Here is an 18,003-nt window from a genome sequence, read left to right as displayed (position 1 = left end):
ATACCATCGCCAGATTTAAAATGGAAAAACAATAAACGGCCACCAAATGGCTTCTTTTAATTTGCTTAATTTTAATATGATAACTTTCAATGAAGTTAATCTTTCCAGAAGCCTTACCGCTTGTCGCGAGACCCTTCACTCGTTTCCGCCTTTCACCCGGGGATAGTTGTTCGCTTAATAGTACTAGAAGATCAGGTTAACTTTGTTTCGGGTTTGTCCGAATTTTTGTTTGATTCAATTAAATATCAAGAACAAAACTGTAGATATTGGCAAATTGAAGAATTAGACAGTTTGCATTATACCGTTTCGCGAACGTTTAACTATACAATTCTAAACCATGCGGGATCATATTTAATTACCGTGAGCGCTCTATCAAATATATATTCTTATTAGCATATATTGTCACATCCTTTTCAGCGCTTGTTGTAATCAAGCAGCAATGTTCCAGACTTTCTCCGCAATCCGTCGATTTCCTATAGACCGCTCCTCTCGGGATACCCGATTTCGGCCACGCGAATAATTTCGCATTAACTTATCATAGTCGCACGCTGTCAAAAAATTGAGTTTGCAACGCCATTATGATCGCGTTTACGATAATAATCAGGCGCGTGTTTGTTAAATTACATGTTGAACAAGTTCATTGAATAATGGTTTTTTTTTTTTTTTGAGCCTTGGGGATTCTGATTAATAGTAAGTCTTTCTTCACAGCAAAACTTGCTCTAGTTTCATACCCACAAGGGAAACAAATAAGGCACCAATAGAATTGAAAGGAAAACGAGTCACGCCTGTATCTATACTGCTCCTGTGACTTTAGCAACCAGATGGCTGAATAATGGAGCGCCAAGCGTGAAGTCCTAATTCGTCTCTTTTTGCAGAACGCCGGCTATTCCAATGGCCTGATAGCGCGTTGAATTTCCAGTCCTTCTCTATGGTTACGCGCTGTGACTCGTTTTCACAATTGCGTATCCGCTTTAACCGATCGCTCTCTGCTTTAAAAGTCAGTAAACCCTGTAGCTACCCGGATAAGTCTTTGAGTTTAAAAAATGTTTCATTTGTTGAAGGCTGCTGCCCTCTTGTTGCTCGCATCTTCGGCTGCTGCTGACAAATATATTGTTGAAAATGATTGGAGCGGCAGTGAAATGGGTTTGGTTACCATGATTCCCGCTGCTATAAACAGCACAGATGATTTCTTGGGCTACACTACTGTTACGGGTAACACCTGGAGAGACCAGGGTGCTCAACGTCTCTTACGCGAACTCGAATTCGCCAACTTGACTGACTATCCCGTCTACAATGGCGCCGTGTATCCCTTGGTGAATACGCAAACGCGCACTGTCGCTTGGCAACAAATCAACGGTAAAATCGCTTGGTTAGGCGCATTTGCTCCTTACAACGAAACCTTGGATGCTGAGGGCCAACCCTACCGGCGGTGATCCCTTCCGCATTCAAGCAAATCGAGGGCATGCCCAAACTAAGGCTCAAAATGAGTCGGCAATTAACTTCCTCATTAACTCTGTTAAAAAATACCCTAATGAAGTAACAATTGTGGCTGCAGGTACCATGACTAACCTTGCCTTGGCTGTGCGCATGGATCCTACTTTCGCTTCTTCAACAAAGAAGCTTGTCATCCAAGGCGGATATGTTGACACCAATCTTTATCAAGCCTTTGGATCCGAGACTCTCGGTTTCGGTGCTGAGGACGTTGGCTCGGACTTCAACTTCCTCTTTGACCCTGAAGCTGCTAAAATTGTTTTGAACGCTGGTTTCCCTCACATTCAAATCGTTGGTCAAGTTGGTAATGATATCCTTCTTACAAAGGAGATCGGCGATCGCATTCTCTCTCGCAACACAACTGTTACGACTGCTATTAAGAATTATTACCCCTTCTTTTATAACATTCCTCTTTGGGACGAAGTCGCTGCTGCTGTCAGTGTCCATCCAGAACTTGTCCTCGAGTCTCAGGAAATCTATATGGACGTAGACATTGGATATACCGGAAACTACTACGGTCGTTCTATGGTTTGGAAGTCCGGTTACCAACCAGCTGATGCTCAAAAGGTCGAGTTCGTTACTAAGGTAAACAGCACCGCCTTTTACGACTACTTGGTCGACGCTATCCAATCTACCTTTTAGAAAATTTAGGCGAAACTATATTCCTCAGGTATTGTATTTTTGACAAATCGATTGTGCCAAGGTAGTTGGTGCTTGCTCAGTGAATATTTTTGGTGATAACAATTTCTTTTGTCTCAGGTTACTAAAACAGCCTCCCCTCTCTTTTTGACACTCACCGGGTTAAAGTCTCGCTGACAATAGTTAGTAATAAATCAATCATTACACAATTCTTGAGCATTTCCTAATAATTTCATTGTAATGCTAATTGAGTGATACCAGCAACGAGTCTTAAAAGAGAGCGTAACCGTAAGGAGGAGCCTTTTTGATAACAAGCTTTTCAAAGACCTGTTTCCAGAATGGCCATTTTAACTCCTCGCACAGTGTAATAGCTTCCTGTAACAGTGTCTTCACGTCACCCTCACGAGAGTTACCATTCTCCTCTAGCGCTTTGAGAAGGCTCTGTAAAGCAAGAGCAGGTTGGCCAGATTTAGTATAGAGCGCTCTTTTAGCATTCACCAATTTTGTGTCAGAATCCTCAACCCAGTTCATCAAAGTCTGTACTGTTTTGCCAAAAGCCTCCAGGTCAACATTGGATTGCCGAGAAAATACTTCACTCTTAACTTGCAAAGCCTTTATGTAAGCAGCCTTTTCCTCCTTCATCTTGTTCTCTAGTGCAACATTCTTAACGGCGAGTTCACTCGTTTTAGCTTCGTTGCTAAAGTATTGCGAAAGTGCGCTGACATCAATGAGAGACAAAATCATATCCACCGTAGAAAGACGTTCTTGATCATCCTTGGCATTGTCTAACTTTGCAAGCTGAACAGGGAGGCTCTTACGGTGCATTGAAAGCAGATTTTTTAGATGCTTGTCCTTCTCTGCACCTTTAAGCTTAGATAGAATGTCAACTTCAAGTCTAACTAGGTTCTCTTCATTTTCATCCTCAGTTGTCGCCTTCTCTTCAACAACCTTTGGAGGAAGGAACATTGATGCCGGAATGGATGATTTATCGTTGAACTTCATTGAGCCCATAAGGATTGAGTGAGGATTGACATCCGATGGATAAATATCGGCTGAAAGATCGGTTCCAATAATGAAAGACTTTGGGCGATCTAGAGCAATTGTCGCATTGCCATAATCTGCTTTCTTATTATCACAGAAGTCAATATGGTTGGCAAATAAGGGCAGCGTAATCTCCTTTTTTAGTTTCCGGCCAAGGGTTAAAGGCACGTCCTTAAAGGTTTCGAGAACCTGTGTATAGACACTTATTAATTGCAGGCGCACAGTATATTCACCCTTTGACAACTCGTGGGGTCGAGGATACATATCACCATAGTGAATAAGCTGTTTTTGTGCATCAAAAAGCATAAAGAATATGCCGTTAAAACCGTTGTCATACATGTGTTCAGGAACACCGAATTTCAGAGTAACTTCAGTTTTTTCCTTTATATCAAATTTGTAAGTAATCACCGTCTCAAATAGCTGTTGACCGTCCGGAAGCACGTCTCTAAACTTCAACGGTTTAATAACGGCAGAAACAGGTCTATAGCTATCGGAAAACCTATCAAAAACCACCTTGGGTTTGAAAGGTTCTTTCTTAAGGCTAAAACAGTCAATGCGCTTATAACCTGCACTAGCATTTAGACAAAGAGACTGACCCGCAGTGGATTTGATTCCATGGAAAGTCACGTCAATGTCAAGTAGCATGGGTTCAAGAGAGCTCCACCATTGTGCCAAACACAGCTCCAAAGTGTATCCATCATTTACCTTAAATGTCTTAGAGGTGACTTCATTTTCAACAATTCCAAGAATAAGTTCACTTGAAGAATCTTTATGCTTGGTTTGCGGCAACAGTTGATTCGTACAAATCCAAAGCATGCTAGAGGCCTCAAGCTTGCATAATGGCCGAATCCGAATTTCGGCATAAGTAGTTCCTTTAGGGGGGGTAATAAAGCGTCGTTCAATTTTCGATGGTTCAAACGTCAATGATTTCAGAGAGAGCGTGTTGTCAGTGACCTCAAAGGGCTTCATGATAGTTACAGGAATTTCAAAGACAACACGACGCTGTTGAGACTTTGCATCGTATGCGCGAATCTTTCCGAAGTGGAAACCAGGCGTTAAACTTGTTGGGTCTACACGAATGGCAAATGACCTTCCAGTTCCGGCCATCATAATGTATTCTGTTGCCTGAATCCAAGGCTCCGTAGCGGAAAGTGTTAGTTGCATTTCAAAGTGAGCCTTCAGTGACTCCTGTCCGTCATAAAACACGGGAGAAACAGTAAACGTGTGCCGGGATGCTTCTTGAAAGTCTGCACTCTCTCGAAGGTAAATACCACGATTTCCTTGAGGGCCAGAAACCTTAAATGACACATCACGATCAATTGTGTCTTTGGTCTCCACGAGATAGTTATATGCTTCAATCACTTGAAGCATACCAATCTCAAATTCACTTCGAACACTCTTGGCACTGAACGTAACAGCCTTTTTAATTGACGATGCCGAATACGGAATTTCGCGTGCTTTTAAGGCAGATAAAATTAAGGAAATGCCACCACAAGCTGATGGGGATGACATGCTGGTACCGTTCATCAATTGAGAGTTCTGCAAAGAGTAAGGAGGTACGCATGTAATTGCACCTCCGGGCGCATAGATTGATACACCAACATCTCCATCAAGAGTAGGGCCACGAGAACACCAGGTATATGGGGTGTCATTTACGGGCTTAAGCAAATTGTACTGAGCTTGCATCATATTGCCAGTAACATAGGCGCCGACGGAAATAATGTCAAACGTCGTACCGCCAGGAGCACCAACAGTTGTGTAAGCCGGGCCCTCGTTGCCGGCAGATGAAACAATAACTACGTCGCGTTTTCCAGACAATTCATCACGAAGTAATTCAATGACACGACCTTGGTTAGGAAGACCAGCATCTTCGCCAAAACTAATGTTAATTATATCAACTTTGTTCTTTACAATTTCAGCACAAGCACGGGAAAAGGCATGGCTTGTTTCTAAAGAATCCAGACGAGCATCACCAATCATAAGAGAAACCAATTGACAACCAGGTGCCGCACCGTCAAGTTCTGGGTGTTCTGGATGATGCGCTCCTATGATACCAGCAACGTGAGTTCCGTGAGTACCACATACAGTGACAATTGAAGTAATGTTTCCATCTTCATAAACATGTACCCCATAGGAAAGCAAGTCAACAGGCCCAAAAGTAGACCATTCTTGTTTTTTATCAAAGTCATTCATAGGCGCTTGTTTAAACAGTTCACCGTTTTGATTTACATCAACAACGACATTCCAATCATTTCCATCATGAAACGTAACAACATCATAAAGAGGACCACATTATCATAAGAATCACATAACTTTTTTAAAGATGCGACGCGAGCTTCAAGCTCCTTCATTTTCGTAATTTCATCAGAGTTAGAGGGCTTGGGCACCTGGGATTTGTAGATTGCCAAAGCTTCTGTATCACGAGCAAGAAGCTCATTGTTTTTCTTCTTTACGTCCTCTGTCTCAAGAACTTTCAGGCGTTTGACTAAGTCCTTGGGGTAAAGTTCATAAGCAAACTTACAGCCAATGTGCCATTTTCCAGTCGGATTTTTCCATTCTTTTGAAAGCCTAAGTGTTCTTCCAGAAAGACCTTCAATTTCAAGGTATTCGCCGTTACTCTTTGCATCAACAACCTTCGACGTCTCAACGTCACCGGCTCCAGTACAATCGACGATATTCTTGAATTTGGGTTTTCCGTCAGAAGTAATGCTTAAACCAGCCGCTCCTGGGTCAACGCCAGTATCGAGGATACCTACAACAACACCTCGGCCATCAAAATCAGGATATTTCTTCAGAAATTCTGCTGCTTGTGTTTCATGCTTTGGAACAACTCCATCAACGGGAAACCCGTTGATCTGAAACTCAGACGGACGCATAGTTGTAGAATAGAAGCCTTTGGAGGTAGTATTAAATAAACAATTTAATTGGGACGATTGCTGGTTTTTGGTAAGTTTCGGTGAAAGATAAATCGCTCTTTTTGGAATAAGAAAGGGCTGATATCTCCACCACTTCCATATTTTACTCATTTTAACGACATTGTGGGAAGCTAGTAATCCCATATCAGTCCGTAAATAATTTTGGTGATAATGATAAAGAATCTAATCAATATGTGCCCAAAGAATAAAAAAAAGAAGAAATTTTTTATCAATTTTAGATATTGTTTTTCACATACAGAAGGAGCCTAGTGGTCGTTACTTACGAAATTTTATTTCTAAATTAATTAATACCGTAATGAATATGTGTCAGATCTACATTAATACTTGAAAATAGAAGATTTAAAAACACCGAAACCACTTAATCACCCATTTGTTAGTTGTTTAGTCGTACTGCTCAATTAACGCTACATCTGCAATAATTAATTGAAGTACTGTTTATCGTTAAATTTGAGTACTTTGGAAGAGGAATGTTGGCGTTTGGCACTTGAAGTTTTGAAAAGAATGGCTCATACTACTTAACATGAAATTTATTCACGCTCAATTTAGAAAACTAGAAACAAAATTAGAAAGAGACTGAAAAGGCTGCGACACCAATGCGCTAGTCATTGAAACGCTAGAATTAATTCCTCCCCATTCTCGGATACTAGAGTTGAGAGAAACACAGATTGCATCCTTGAAAGCCTCTCGAGTTTGTAACTTATTTGAAGTTGCGAAGACATAATGTAGTGTGCCCTTCTTTGTGTTGAAAGAGTACGAGTAATCTGCTAAACTTTTTAGACCTGCCACTGGTGCAATTAAATACTCGACTAACTTCATTATGTCTTCATTGATAGGAAGGGATTGATACTGTTGAAACTGTACCTTAATGTCCAAATCGCAATTTGTCAGAGCCATAACCACCTCTTTACGGGTGTAAACGGCTGTAAAATGTGTCTCACGGAGTGTGCTCTCAAGGTCTTTTCCTTGCGGTATCAACAAGCGCAGGTAAGTAGGAATAGTTTCTGCACAATTATGTTCGAACGTGTCCTGTAGCAGGATAATTTCACGATAAAAGCGTGTATCATTAAAGGCAATCAAACTTTGAACTTTTGAAGCTAAACCTCCAGAACAGGGAACGAATACCGAATGTGGCCGGCCCTCATCTAGTACGACTTCTGTGCTAGATGTTGTATTTGGCTTATATTTTCCTTGGTAATTGGCGAAGTAATCGTCAAACAAAAAGTTGCCAAGTGTTATTTTTACGTATTCTTTATTTTCACCTGAAAGCTCAATTCGCGGCGAGGAAATTACCTTCAGTATTTCTGTTAGACCATTGTAGTAGCATTTTGGACTATTCGATTGTAAGTCATCGGCAATAGTAAATGGAATTTGATCGACATCCACTAATTTAGTCCCAGTTAAAGTCGCAGGATACGACCACCTTTTCCACATTTTATTGTGTAGATACCACGGAAATGAAGTTAGTGGGAAAAAATCATACATTAATGGCAGAGGCATGTTACTTTTTTCCGGTGAAAGAGCAAGGAAAACATTGTTCGGTGAGTTAGACTCGCAAAATGCTGCGTAATTAAGGCAACGCCGTAAAGAGTTAGATGAATGAACAGTAGATGCATGTGTACAAACACTAATTTGATTATCCGGAAGAAAACGGATAGGAATTCGAAACCGTTGAAAGAATGAGCGGATATTAGAGCGAGCAAATTCATATGCTTTAGATGTGATAGAAAGCTTCGTTATTCCCTTTAAATAGGAAGCAATCTTTGATTGAAGGGCGTTGACATCATTCTTTCTTCCATTAAGAATGAGCTGCAATGTTTCAAAGTTAAAAGTTGCGCGGCAATTCAACCGAGCACTCCATTGAGCAAGCGTTGTGTTTCTAATGACATATATATGAAAAAGCTCGTCGACAGATAGCTTAAGAATCTCAGAAACTTCCAATTTTTCATTGACTCGCTTAATGCAAGTTAGTTGCCAAACATCTTCTAAAATGCGAACAACAAGTTCACGTTTTGTTAGTCGGTAAAAGTTTTTAATGTTAAAACTTTTTACGTAGTGCTGCAACTGCTCTTTTAAGAAGGAGTTTTCCAGCATTATTAGCAGAGCATCGTATTGAGTTTCGGTAACTTCACTTTTTTCCGGTTTTACTTCGTTTATTGATTTAATGAAATCCAATTTAACATCACTAGAAGCTGGTTGCTGAAGCAATTGTTCTGCTTCCAAATATAGATTAACGGGAGTTCGACTTGGAGAATCGTCTATAATCTTTCTTCTCAAAAAAGCTCGAGACTTGGTAGGGTATATAATTGGCGAACTCTTATTCGCCTGTTCCCCGACATGCGCTCTATAGCTTGCATTCACATGAAAAGTTCTGTTTACAGTGGGCCGTCTCGCAACTGGAACAGACGAACACAGCAAATATGGTGAAGACGAAGCCCTCATTCCATTTTTTCCTTGAGTCGACAAAGTAAGTAAATAGCGCTGTATATACATTATTTTGGAAGAAAACATTGATCGTTGACGAATTAGCATTCAATGAAACGTTTATGTCCGGCAGGACACCCACAAAAAACTTTATGTACGAAACTCAATAAATCATAGTAACAGAATGTACAGGTGTAAGAAATAATGTATAGAACACTTGCGGTCAATGAGCCAGGGTGATGGACAGCTTAACAAACCACATGAGCTTTACCATTAAGGGACCTACCCGACTGAGAGGGTTGGGATACTTCTGCGACTTTAAAATAAAGTTCTTAGCCCCGTGACGGAATTTCGCTTATAATTAACTATAATGTTGCAACTCGATAAAACTCTAGACAACTGTTTATAGCGGAACGTTTCCTTTGCATAGTAAAGATACATAGACATACAGCAGCGTATATGTTTTTGGAAAAATTGGCTTATTCAAAGCGTTTTTATTGTTGAACCATCCTGCGAACTCCTCACCACCTAGACCGCAGCGGAACGGTAGTCTCCCAAAGCCCGCTGCAATACAGCACACTCCCAATTTTGGTTGGTTTGTTTACTTTCGCTTTTACGCTTTATGAGCATTTTTGTCATAAAGTACATCATCTACTGTCGAATTTTATTCACTCGTTCCTTCTCTAATCGTATTGTAACGAATATTGGCTCACTTTAATCTTGCATGAGTGAACGCATGTTCCGCCCTCTTAATTTAACAGAACGTCAGCAACACTCTTTTAAAACAATCTCTTCCAAATATTAAGGGCATAGGACTCTCTATCTTCAAAAAAGTACAAACCTTGAAAGAGGGCTTGTTTCAATTGCTTTATAACATCATTTTCACAAATAACTTTACGCTGTTATATTATCGATCGAAACTCAAAAATTAACTCTAAGATGTGGTTTCTATTCCGTGCAAAGCACAAAAAACTGGTTCTTCGATGCTATCCAAATTCTAAAAGATCGGGAGCTCAACCAAACTCTTCGCCTTTATCTTACTTATGTTATTATGCTGCCACAAACTCGGTGAAGCTTCGAAAAGTTATGCTTTATATTGAAAAACGAGCGAAACATTACCTCCACAGAAGAAAAGACACGTATGTCTAAGTTTATATTCCAAAGATGCTAATATGTTAGTGAACTCTTGGTTACTCTGAAAATTTGTGAGGAACTTACCGGAAAATGCAAGGACAATATAAACATTATAGCACCAAATCTGGTAAGCATTATGCTTTTTACCTCAGTACATAAAAGTATTGATGTTGTCACAGCTTGCGTGGATTGCTTCGCTCAGTACTGCGAGTGTACGGATGATAACGGTGCATCTTTTGATAACGATTTTTACATAGCCCTTACAGAGCTTGTACAGTCTTTCCAGTGTTTAAGTATAACAAACTCTTATCCAGACCCAATAGTCGCTCGGTATGTTTGTCTAAGAGCCTTTTATGCTTTGACAGCTTCCAGTTTGCTAGCCAGTACTGTCCAACTTGGAAACAAATCTCACATGGTAATGCACGCCATCCTTACTTCTTGCTGGTCGGAAAGCCCGTCCGAGTCAAAAACCTTTGTCAATCTGCTTGAGAACTTGAAGCTAGATAATGACACAAAACCTTCAGCTAGACATTCCAACGTCTTCATCCCGGAACATGAGGAGGCTGGAGATACAGCACAGATGGCTGTTTGGCGGCTTGGTATTCATGTTCTGTTTAATGTTTTCTCATTAAGTGACTCTGTCTTTTTGGCCGAATGCACCAAATCTCTGATTCACTTCTTAGCTACGAAAAAGGATGTGAAAGAGAGTCAAGAGTGGATGCAGGCTGTTCTTTTGCGTGTAGTATATTGGACTCCTGTTCAATTGCGCCATATTATTCTCACATGCTGTCTCCAATGTCTTAACAGCCAACGTATAGAGCATTCTGAATCTAACACTGTTGTACCGGCCATGGTTTATACCATTCTTAATTCAAAAAATACCATGTCTAGCATTTCTATCATTGATGTGCTACGTCACCTTGAGACGCATATGTACGTCTCTGTGGAAGCAAACACAGCTTCTGATCTCGAATGGTATATACGCAGTTTGACTCCTGAGACTGGGTTTCCCAGACGTTTATACTTGTTGGTTTACTGTGCCAGTTCACTTGCCAAACATGAATACTACGGTGAACAACTTGCTGATATATGGACTGACATAGATGTAAGTGCTCCGTATACTGCTCCTTGTCCCCATCAAATTGTGGTTCTTTCCGTGTTGCAGTTGGTTACGAAAATGTCGGCTGCCAAGACTTCTTCTCCTACAAAATTATCTGCTGCGAGGGAAAATGTCATTCTTCGAGCATGGATGTCTTCTGCAGCACGCTTACATGAGACGCCCTACTTGCACGTCCGAGTAAAATGCGCGGAGGTCCTATACTATTTCTTGAATAATTTTATTCAACCGGTTAATGTAGACGTAAAACAGTTGCAGAACTCACATACGGAGTCACCCTACACTGTCGTTTGCAAATTTTTGTTTTCTATGTGCGATCATATTCAACAGTGGTTGGCGAAAGCCGAATGCGCTGGTGAATACTACACGATGCACCGCTTACTTTCTAAACTTTTGGAACTGTTTGGTTCTATCGCGGCTATCGCGATGCTTCCTGCTCTATTTCAAGGTTGTCAAGCGGCAAAGTTCCGCTATGCTGCCGCATCATTAACAACATCTATTCTTTCCCTAATGTCTGAACGTTTTGAAATTCAAGAACTTAAAACGCTAATGGGCGCCTGGATTGAGGAACTTAAAACATCTTCTAATTTCCTTACATGCTCTAAAGTGCCTTCTGCTGACCATTTTTGGAGTCAACTTGACATCGGTTCCGTACAAGATGAATCTTTGCAACCGTTCACCTTGGACAACACTATCAGTATCCTTACGGGACGTCGTCCTGACATTTTTCCAGACTTTACTGTTGAATGGATGCGTAAACGTTCCAATTCAAGAACACATATACTTCGTAATTCTGAACAGCCCGCTGCACCAATTCGTCGATCGCATTCGTTGATGTCAACTGTATCTAATATAACGGCTTTGACTGTTCCTAGAACAAACAGAACACATGTTTCTCAACACACCGAAGGATCTCGCAGCGAAACACTGAGAAAACCTGTTCGTTTATTACGTCGCTCTTCGATTGCAAACTCGTCCATCCCAGCAGTTCAGAATCTTCAAGAACTTCTCGCCAGTCATTCTCAACATAAAAACACTACAAGCGTTGCGTCCATGTCGCCGAAAACCACAATACCGCGGCCCATTATCTGTCGACAATCGCCGTCTCCGACACTTGAACCGAGTAAATCGCCGTCACTTTCAGTTGATTTGCTAGTCCCTAGGCACTGCGGATCACCCCTTTATTCCCCAGTTTCAGAGCCTCCGTATGAAAGCGTTTAAGCCGATAAAGACTACTCCGCTCTAATTTGTAAGTTTTACAAGCTATGTAACGTTCCACATTTATGACAATTTTCTTCAATAAAAAACGTCTACTGTCTGCTGTTTCTATGTTTAAGCAGGTCTTGTACGCTCAAAGAATGCCTAATGCATTTACTACAGTAACTTCAGATATAAAAGTAAAGAAATGCTGCACCGTATTGTATTAACGGCATATGAACCAATGACATGTTCCGTGTTAATGAATGCTAATTGCGGGTGAATGAGGGTTTTTTGCAGCGTCGGGCTAAATTTGTATCAAACAAAATTCATACTTTAAAAAGCACAAATTGGCACTTGAAAAGTTCGTAAGCTTTCAATGTTTATTAACTTGATCGTTTTATTGTTGTAATGAGGAGTTTTGAGTATTATCACACGTTATTTAGAGTTCACAATTGTCATGAAAAAGAAAGTGAATCTCATATCATATTAGCCGAGTATAATAGAGGAGATACAAGTTCGTGATTATTCATTATGTGTTGGCGTTTTTCTTCTCTACGTCTTACGTAGCTTACACCATACTCGATACACTTGAACATACACTAAGTTAAGCCGCCAAATCAGATCAACTCGGGCTGTGGTTACCACACTCTTTCTCCAAATCTATTCATATAAGCCTGACCCGTATGGCTTCGATTGAGGCGATCTACTTATTAAATAGTAATGGGTATGCCCATTTTTGTGGATTTGAGTTATTGACATTTTTATGCAGTTCAGCAATTGTACAATTAGAATCACAGGGTCGTACATCAGCTACCGTCGCCAGCACTATATGGAGCGAGATTACAAGATGGAATAGCAATGCGAAGGCACTTCCCTTCGTTCTCTCCGCTAAAAGTATTGTTTTTTTTCAGCGCAGAGTGGAAGATGTTCACATCTGTATTTCTATTATAAATGATACAGACCCTTTATTCATTTCAGATATTATGGATCATATTGTTCAAACACTGAAATCGTACTTTGGAGGGTTCAAATCCACTATTTTAGAGGCTCACTCTAGCACTATTATTCAAATTCTATTAGAAATGATTGACAATGGCTATCCAGCACAAATGGAAGCTTGTTCTCTAGAACAACTTGTCCCCCTTCCAAGTTTAATGAACAAAATAATGAATGCCACACGGTTAAAGGCATACAACTTTTCACCTCTGAAACAACCAATGGGATCCTCGTCTGTCTTACAGTCTTATACGAAACACAATTCGGTTCCTTGGAGAGCAGCAGATGTGAAACATTCTACTAATGAGTTTTTCGTTCATGTCGTTGACTTTTTGAAGGCAACAGTCGATGCTAAAAGGCGTACAGTATCGGGATCAGTTCTCACCCGCGTCGAATGTCGTTCAAGACTTTCTGGCACACCAGATCTTAGTATGGTTCTTCAAAACGCAAGTAAACTTCAGTCACCGTTCTTTCACCGCTGTGTTAATCTTCAACATTGGAAACAAAACCATCAGCAAATTCAATTTATTCCACCTGACGGAAAATTTACTCTTTGCTCGTTTGCAAGTGAGTTTAAGAGTGTTAATGCACTGCCGGTTGTGGTTGATGCAAAACTGTTCAATAACACATCTTTCGAAATATCTCTGAGAGCAAGTTCAGCCAAGTCCATTGAAAATATTCTTGTGAGGATTCCAGCTAAGTTCACACTCAAAAACCTTAAATGCACTTCGGGAGACTTCTTTTTCAGCTCCAAAAACATATTAACAGAGGATCCAGAACTGCATTGGTCCATAAAAAAACTTGAAAGAGCTTCTCCTGCTATTACTTTGAAAGGAGAATTACAGGAGTCAAAAATACTACTTCCAAATGGGGACAAAGGAGATGAACGTAGTTTAACTCACTTGGTACTTGAATACGCCTTCCCTCTTTCATCGTCAAATCAATTGAAAATTGACAATATCCGGGTGCTTAATCAGAAGGAGAGCAAGCCCTTTAAGGGAATTAAGTATAGTACGCTTGTACGAGAGCTTTGCGTTCGGTTTCAAGAAGTTTAAGCTGAATGATGATTGGGTATGAGAGAGAGTTATTATTTTCCAGATCAGAATACTTAATAAACTGTTTTATTTTCCATTTCTTTTCCGTGCGAACATACTTGCAATTGTGACTGTAGGTCTTCGCTTCTTAGCAATGTTTGCTATGTGATCGAGACATTGTGCAAGTTTGTATAAGTTTTTTTCAGATTGTACATATTCCCTGGCGTCTTCCCTCCAGTTTGAGTCTTTGTTCCTCTCTTTTATGCTTTTTTTTAAGGAGGAACTAAGTTCAGAGGCAACAGAGCCAGTAATTTTTGATTCAAGCAAATATTCCAATAACAAAAATTTGCATGCGATACTCAAGTTTGTTTTAGAGCAGCGTGTCTTAATCGTCCCACAATTCTCGATAATAGTTTTGAAAGTTTTAATGGGTAATTTGTAATTAAGAGTAGTAGGGACTGCATTGACAACGGAGTCATTTATCACGTATTGCACAAGGCTATAACGTAAGGAACAGTGTCCCAAATTTTCGTAGACTTTTGTTTGTGAAGCGACATCTAACTTTTCGAAACTAGTATGTAAATGAAGCAAAAAGTCGAGTGGAGGCATAGGTTTTGATGTCGAACGAATCATATCCCATATAAGTTTTAGTACAAAGCATATAAGTTTCCACAATCGTGAAAGTTGATGTTCCGTTGGATGATCCAAGAAAACCATATTTTTCTTTTCTGGAGATGTCCGATGAATAGTATGAGCGAAAGGAAATGACGGGTCTTTACGCTCTGTGCATCTTGAAAACACAGCGGAGCAAGTGTCTTTAATTTGATCTTCATCTGTACCAACGTACTCACTTAATAATCGAAATGAGTCATCATTATCCATCTTAAGTACGGTCGACCAGTGCTCAAGAAGTGACATCCATCTGTCAAAGTCGGGAGGAATAGCCGACACATAACGAATTAAATCCCAAAAAGAAACGGGTTGTCTAAAAAGAGATTCCGTCTGCATTAATTTTATACTTGTATCTTTTGCAGCATGATAACCCTCGGTCTTGTAAGTAAGAGACCATGCAGAGTATTGAACGTCAGCTGGAAGGGCAAGTGAATGTCGTAATAGAATACGACAACTTTCAAGTACTTTTGTATTTCCATCAAAAGAAGGATGTACAAGCATAGTTGCACATAACTGAACATAACATGCTGGAAATGTTGTGGAATAATTTGTTGTAACCGCATGAATTAACAAGAAAAGTGCTTTCTCGTACAATTCTTCCTCCAAACAGAGTTCAACAAGTGTCTTCAACGTACGAGAACTTTCAGAAACTGTAACTTTCTGCATCGCACGAAGTAATTAAAAAAAACTACTTACTCAATCTTCCTTTACTGATGTGGTTAAAAACGCTTGATGATACAGCTTCAGCGTACGGTCCTGAGATAACAAAACAGTACAAAGACGATTGAAAATCGTAATTAATGAGTTAAGACCCAATCAAGATCTTAACTTAAGTCTATACCTTAGGTGGAGCAATATTAATATTTACACAGTATTTTATATAGTTGTTGCTGTTACTCCTCTTTTTCTTTGATGAAATGAACTTTAGCCTTTTCAGAATGCTTTATTAAACAGCTTTGGACTGTCATAAAGCCGCTTCCTCAGGAACAATGAGTCCACAAAAGTTTGGAGAACGCTGGTATTAGTTTGTCACGAACCAACATGGCAGATTTTCAAGATGAACTGCTAGCTTTAGCTGGTGTGGATGACAGTCTTAATTCTTCTAAAAGCAGAAAAAGAGCTTTAGACAATTCGTATGACTATTTTTATCAAGCCTTTTTGAGGAGTTTTTGATTTCTAACTACCTTAAAGAGATGACAGTTTTAGTGACTCGGATGAGGAACATAATAACGAGTTGAACGATTTTGAAGCATCAGATAACGAGGGTTATGAAGAAGATGATGAAAAAAACACTTATGAAGAGGAGCTACTAGCTTTTGAAAATCCTTACCGATTGGAAGGCAAATTTCGAGATGAAGAAGACCGTGCCAGGTATGCTAAGAATTTACTGTATAATGCCATTCTAATACGTGTTAATATAGGTTAATGGCTATGACTGAGGTGGAGCGCGAGAGTATTCTTTACGAACGTGAAGAGGAAATAGCGAAGTTGAATGAACGACGCGAGCTTGCCGTTCGTCTTCGTAAACAGAAAGAACAATACTCTCAAACATCCGCTAGAAGTATGATTTTAGTAAAATTGACATTGTTTGCGGACTCTAACACCTAATCATTATAGGATCGACTCGTGAAAAGCTAACATCTGAAACCGCGGGCAAACGAGACAAACTTACAGAGCTTAAAAAAAGACGTCAGGAGCGCTCAAATAAAGTCAACACATCAGCTAGAAAAGAGGTCACAGAGAAAGCATATTCTACTAGTGAAGATGAGGCTTCTTATAGCGAGCAGGAATCTGATGCCTATTCAGAGGGGTATAGCCCACGGATAGTTGAAACACAATCTGCGGTGACTTTAGATGACGTGAATACTATCAGGCTGGGACGGAAACATATCGTTAAGTACATGTTCCATCCATTATTTGAATCATGTACCGTTGGTTGCTTCGTCCGTGTGAAAATTGGAGAACGCCATGGTGAAAGCGTTTACAGATTGTGTCAAATTAAAGGTTTGCACACATAATTATAACTTCGTTATTTGTGGCTAACCCCGTAGGAATTTCCAAAGGAAAGAAGGCTTATAGAGTTGAAGGTTCACTTACGAATGTAATGCTAGAATGCACACATGGTCGCTATCGACGAGCATTTGATATTTCTGTGTTATCGAATGAACCCTTCTCACAGCATGATTTTGACCGCTGGCAACATCAATTGGAGGAAGATCATCTTCGTCCTCCGCGCAAAGATTTTTTCAAAAAACATCTGGAAGGACTACAACGTATGGCAAGTTACATCTTGAATGATACTGAAGTATCAGAAGTCGTGCGAATTAAACGCGAACTTTCTCGCATTCCTTCCAACATCAGTGCCGAAAAAACAAACCTTCGTATGAAAAGACAAGCAGCACTCGCTGCAAATCAAATGGATTTGGTCCAAGAGTTAGATGAACGTCTTAATACACTTGAGGAGCTGTCCATGGGCTCTCGCCCCAATGGTACTTCAACATTGGATCAGCTAAGCAAAGTTAACGAACGAAACCGCCGCAAAAATCAAGAAGAAGTTCGTCTTGCAGAAAAACGCATGAATGATGAACGTCGTCGAATGACCGCAATGGCCACTTTTAAATCTGTAAACTCAGTCGCAACCGATGTACTTACTGAACCCTCTACAAATGCTCCTAGCAATGTATCTTCACCTTTTACCCACCAAACTCCTGAGCGTACACCTTCACTTTCACCAAAAACACTTTCTAAGGCGTCCACACCGGCTGTGGAGCTCCCCAGCTCAGTGAAAGAGAAAAACGCTGTTCTCCGTCAAAAAGCTGTTAATGGCGTTGACAATTTAATTGCTAACATGGATTTCGACATTGAGCTTGATATCTAGAGCTCAATGTTTAATAAATGCAACTACCTAGATTGACTTGTCTTTTTCTTCACAAAAATTTGCCTTCCATGAGTTTAGAAAACACTAGTCTTTGACATCGAAAAAAAGGCTTATGTTCGTTTTTTGTTAACCTTAATATTCATAAACTCATCTTGTAGTTTTTGTCAATTTCTTCATAGTCACCAAGCAAAAACTCGTTGGGTTTGCAGGGAGTTGAGACCTGCTTTACGACTTTGTTGAATTGAATGTGTATTTTGTTATAGATCTCATACTTTATGATCGTGCTATTTATCATAGACTCATTTTAGACCCAATTTTTTCCGATGATTATAACATCCTATGAATCTACTATTCTCATTTTACACAGTCGAAGTTATGGTGGAGTAAATAAACGCGGCAACTCCGGTAAGTTTCCGCGGAACAACAATTTAGCCACTTGTTCTA

The 18,003-nt window shown here is 40.0% G+C and overlaps 7 protein-coding genes across 7 annotated transcripts; 4 read left to right on the top strand and 3 right to left on the bottom strand.

Moving 5' to 3' along the window:
* Positions 1–1,043: 1,043 nt before the first annotated feature.
* On the top strand, positions 1,044–2,133 carry SJAG_04927 (inosine-uridine preferring nucleoside hydrolase; the record flags this gene model as incomplete). The annotated part of the gene is made up of 2 exons (XM_002175961.2): positions 1,044–1,313; positions 1,375–2,133. The coding sequence occupies 2 exons, from the start codon at positions 1,044–1,046 to the stop codon at positions 2,131–2,133; spliced, it is 1,029 nt and encodes a 342-aa protein (XP_002175997.2).
* Positions 2,134–2,400: 267 nt separating this feature from the next.
* On the bottom strand, positions 2,401–6,047 carry SJAG_04928 (tripeptidyl-peptidase II Tpp2; the record flags this gene model as incomplete). Its single annotated transcript, XM_002175962.1, has 2 exons — positions 2,401–5,369; positions 5,693–6,047. 2 exons carry the CDS (start codon positions 6,045–6,047, stop codon positions 2,401–2,403), a joined length of 3,324 nt encoding a protein of 1,107 aa, XP_002175998.1.
* A 407-nt stretch (positions 6,048–6,454) lies between these two features.
* Positions 6,455–9,108, bottom strand: SJAG_04929 (inner membrane protein). Its single transcript, XM_002175963.2, has one exon. The coding sequence runs from the start codon at positions 8,634–8,636 to the stop codon at positions 6,645–6,647; it is 1,992 nt and encodes a 663-aa protein (XP_002175999.2). The 5' UTR covers positions 8,637–9,108; the 3' UTR covers positions 6,455–6,644.
* Positions 8,937–12,626, top strand: SJAG_04930 (hypothetical protein). The gene is made up of 2 exons (XM_002175964.2): positions 8,937–9,667; positions 9,708–12,626. Exons 1-2 carry the CDS (start codon positions 9,468–9,470, stop codon positions 11,998–12,000), a joined length of 2,493 nt encoding a protein of 830 aa, XP_002176000.1. The 5' UTR covers positions 8,937–9,467; the 3' UTR covers positions 12,001–12,626.
* Positions 12,560–14,106, top strand: SJAG_04931 (AP-3 adaptor complex subunit Apm3). The gene is made up of 2 exons (XM_002175965.2): positions 12,560–12,703; positions 12,749–14,106. Exons 1-2 carry the CDS (start codon positions 12,663–12,665, stop codon positions 14,028–14,030), a joined length of 1,323 nt encoding a protein of 440 aa, XP_002176001.1. The 5' UTR covers positions 12,560–12,662; the 3' UTR covers positions 14,031–14,106.
* Positions 12,963–17,428, bottom strand: SJAG_04932 (Smc5-6 complex non-SMC subunit Nse5). The gene has a single exon (XM_002175966.2). It carries the CDS (start codon positions 15,345–15,347, stop codon positions 14,097–14,099), a length of 1,251 nt encoding a protein of 416 aa, XP_002176002.1. The 5' UTR covers positions 15,348–17,428; the 3' UTR covers positions 12,963–14,096.
* Positions 14,936–17,897, top strand: SJAG_04933 (RNA polymerase II associated Paf1 complex). The gene is made up of 5 exons (XM_002175967.2): positions 14,936–15,814; positions 15,873–16,052; positions 16,103–16,242; positions 16,299–16,685; positions 16,733–17,897. The coding sequence occupies exons 1-5, from the start codon at positions 15,723–15,725 to the stop codon at positions 17,557–17,559; spliced, it is 1,626 nt and encodes a 541-aa protein (XP_002176003.1). The 5' UTR covers positions 14,936–15,722; the 3' UTR covers positions 17,560–17,897.
* Positions 17,898–18,003: the final 106 nt, after the last annotated feature.

Source organism: Schizosaccharomyces japonicus, assembly GCF_000149845.2.
Source record: "Schizosaccharomyces japonicus yFS275 unplaced genomic scaffold supercont5.2, whole genome shotgun sequence".
Lineage (NCBI taxonomy): Eukaryota > Fungi > Ascomycota > Schizosaccharomycetes > Schizosaccharomycetales > Schizosaccharomycetaceae > Schizosaccharomyces > Schizosaccharomyces japonicus.
Note: the sequence above shows the minus strand (reverse complement) of the source record. Positions and strands in the feature narration are given on the sequence as shown.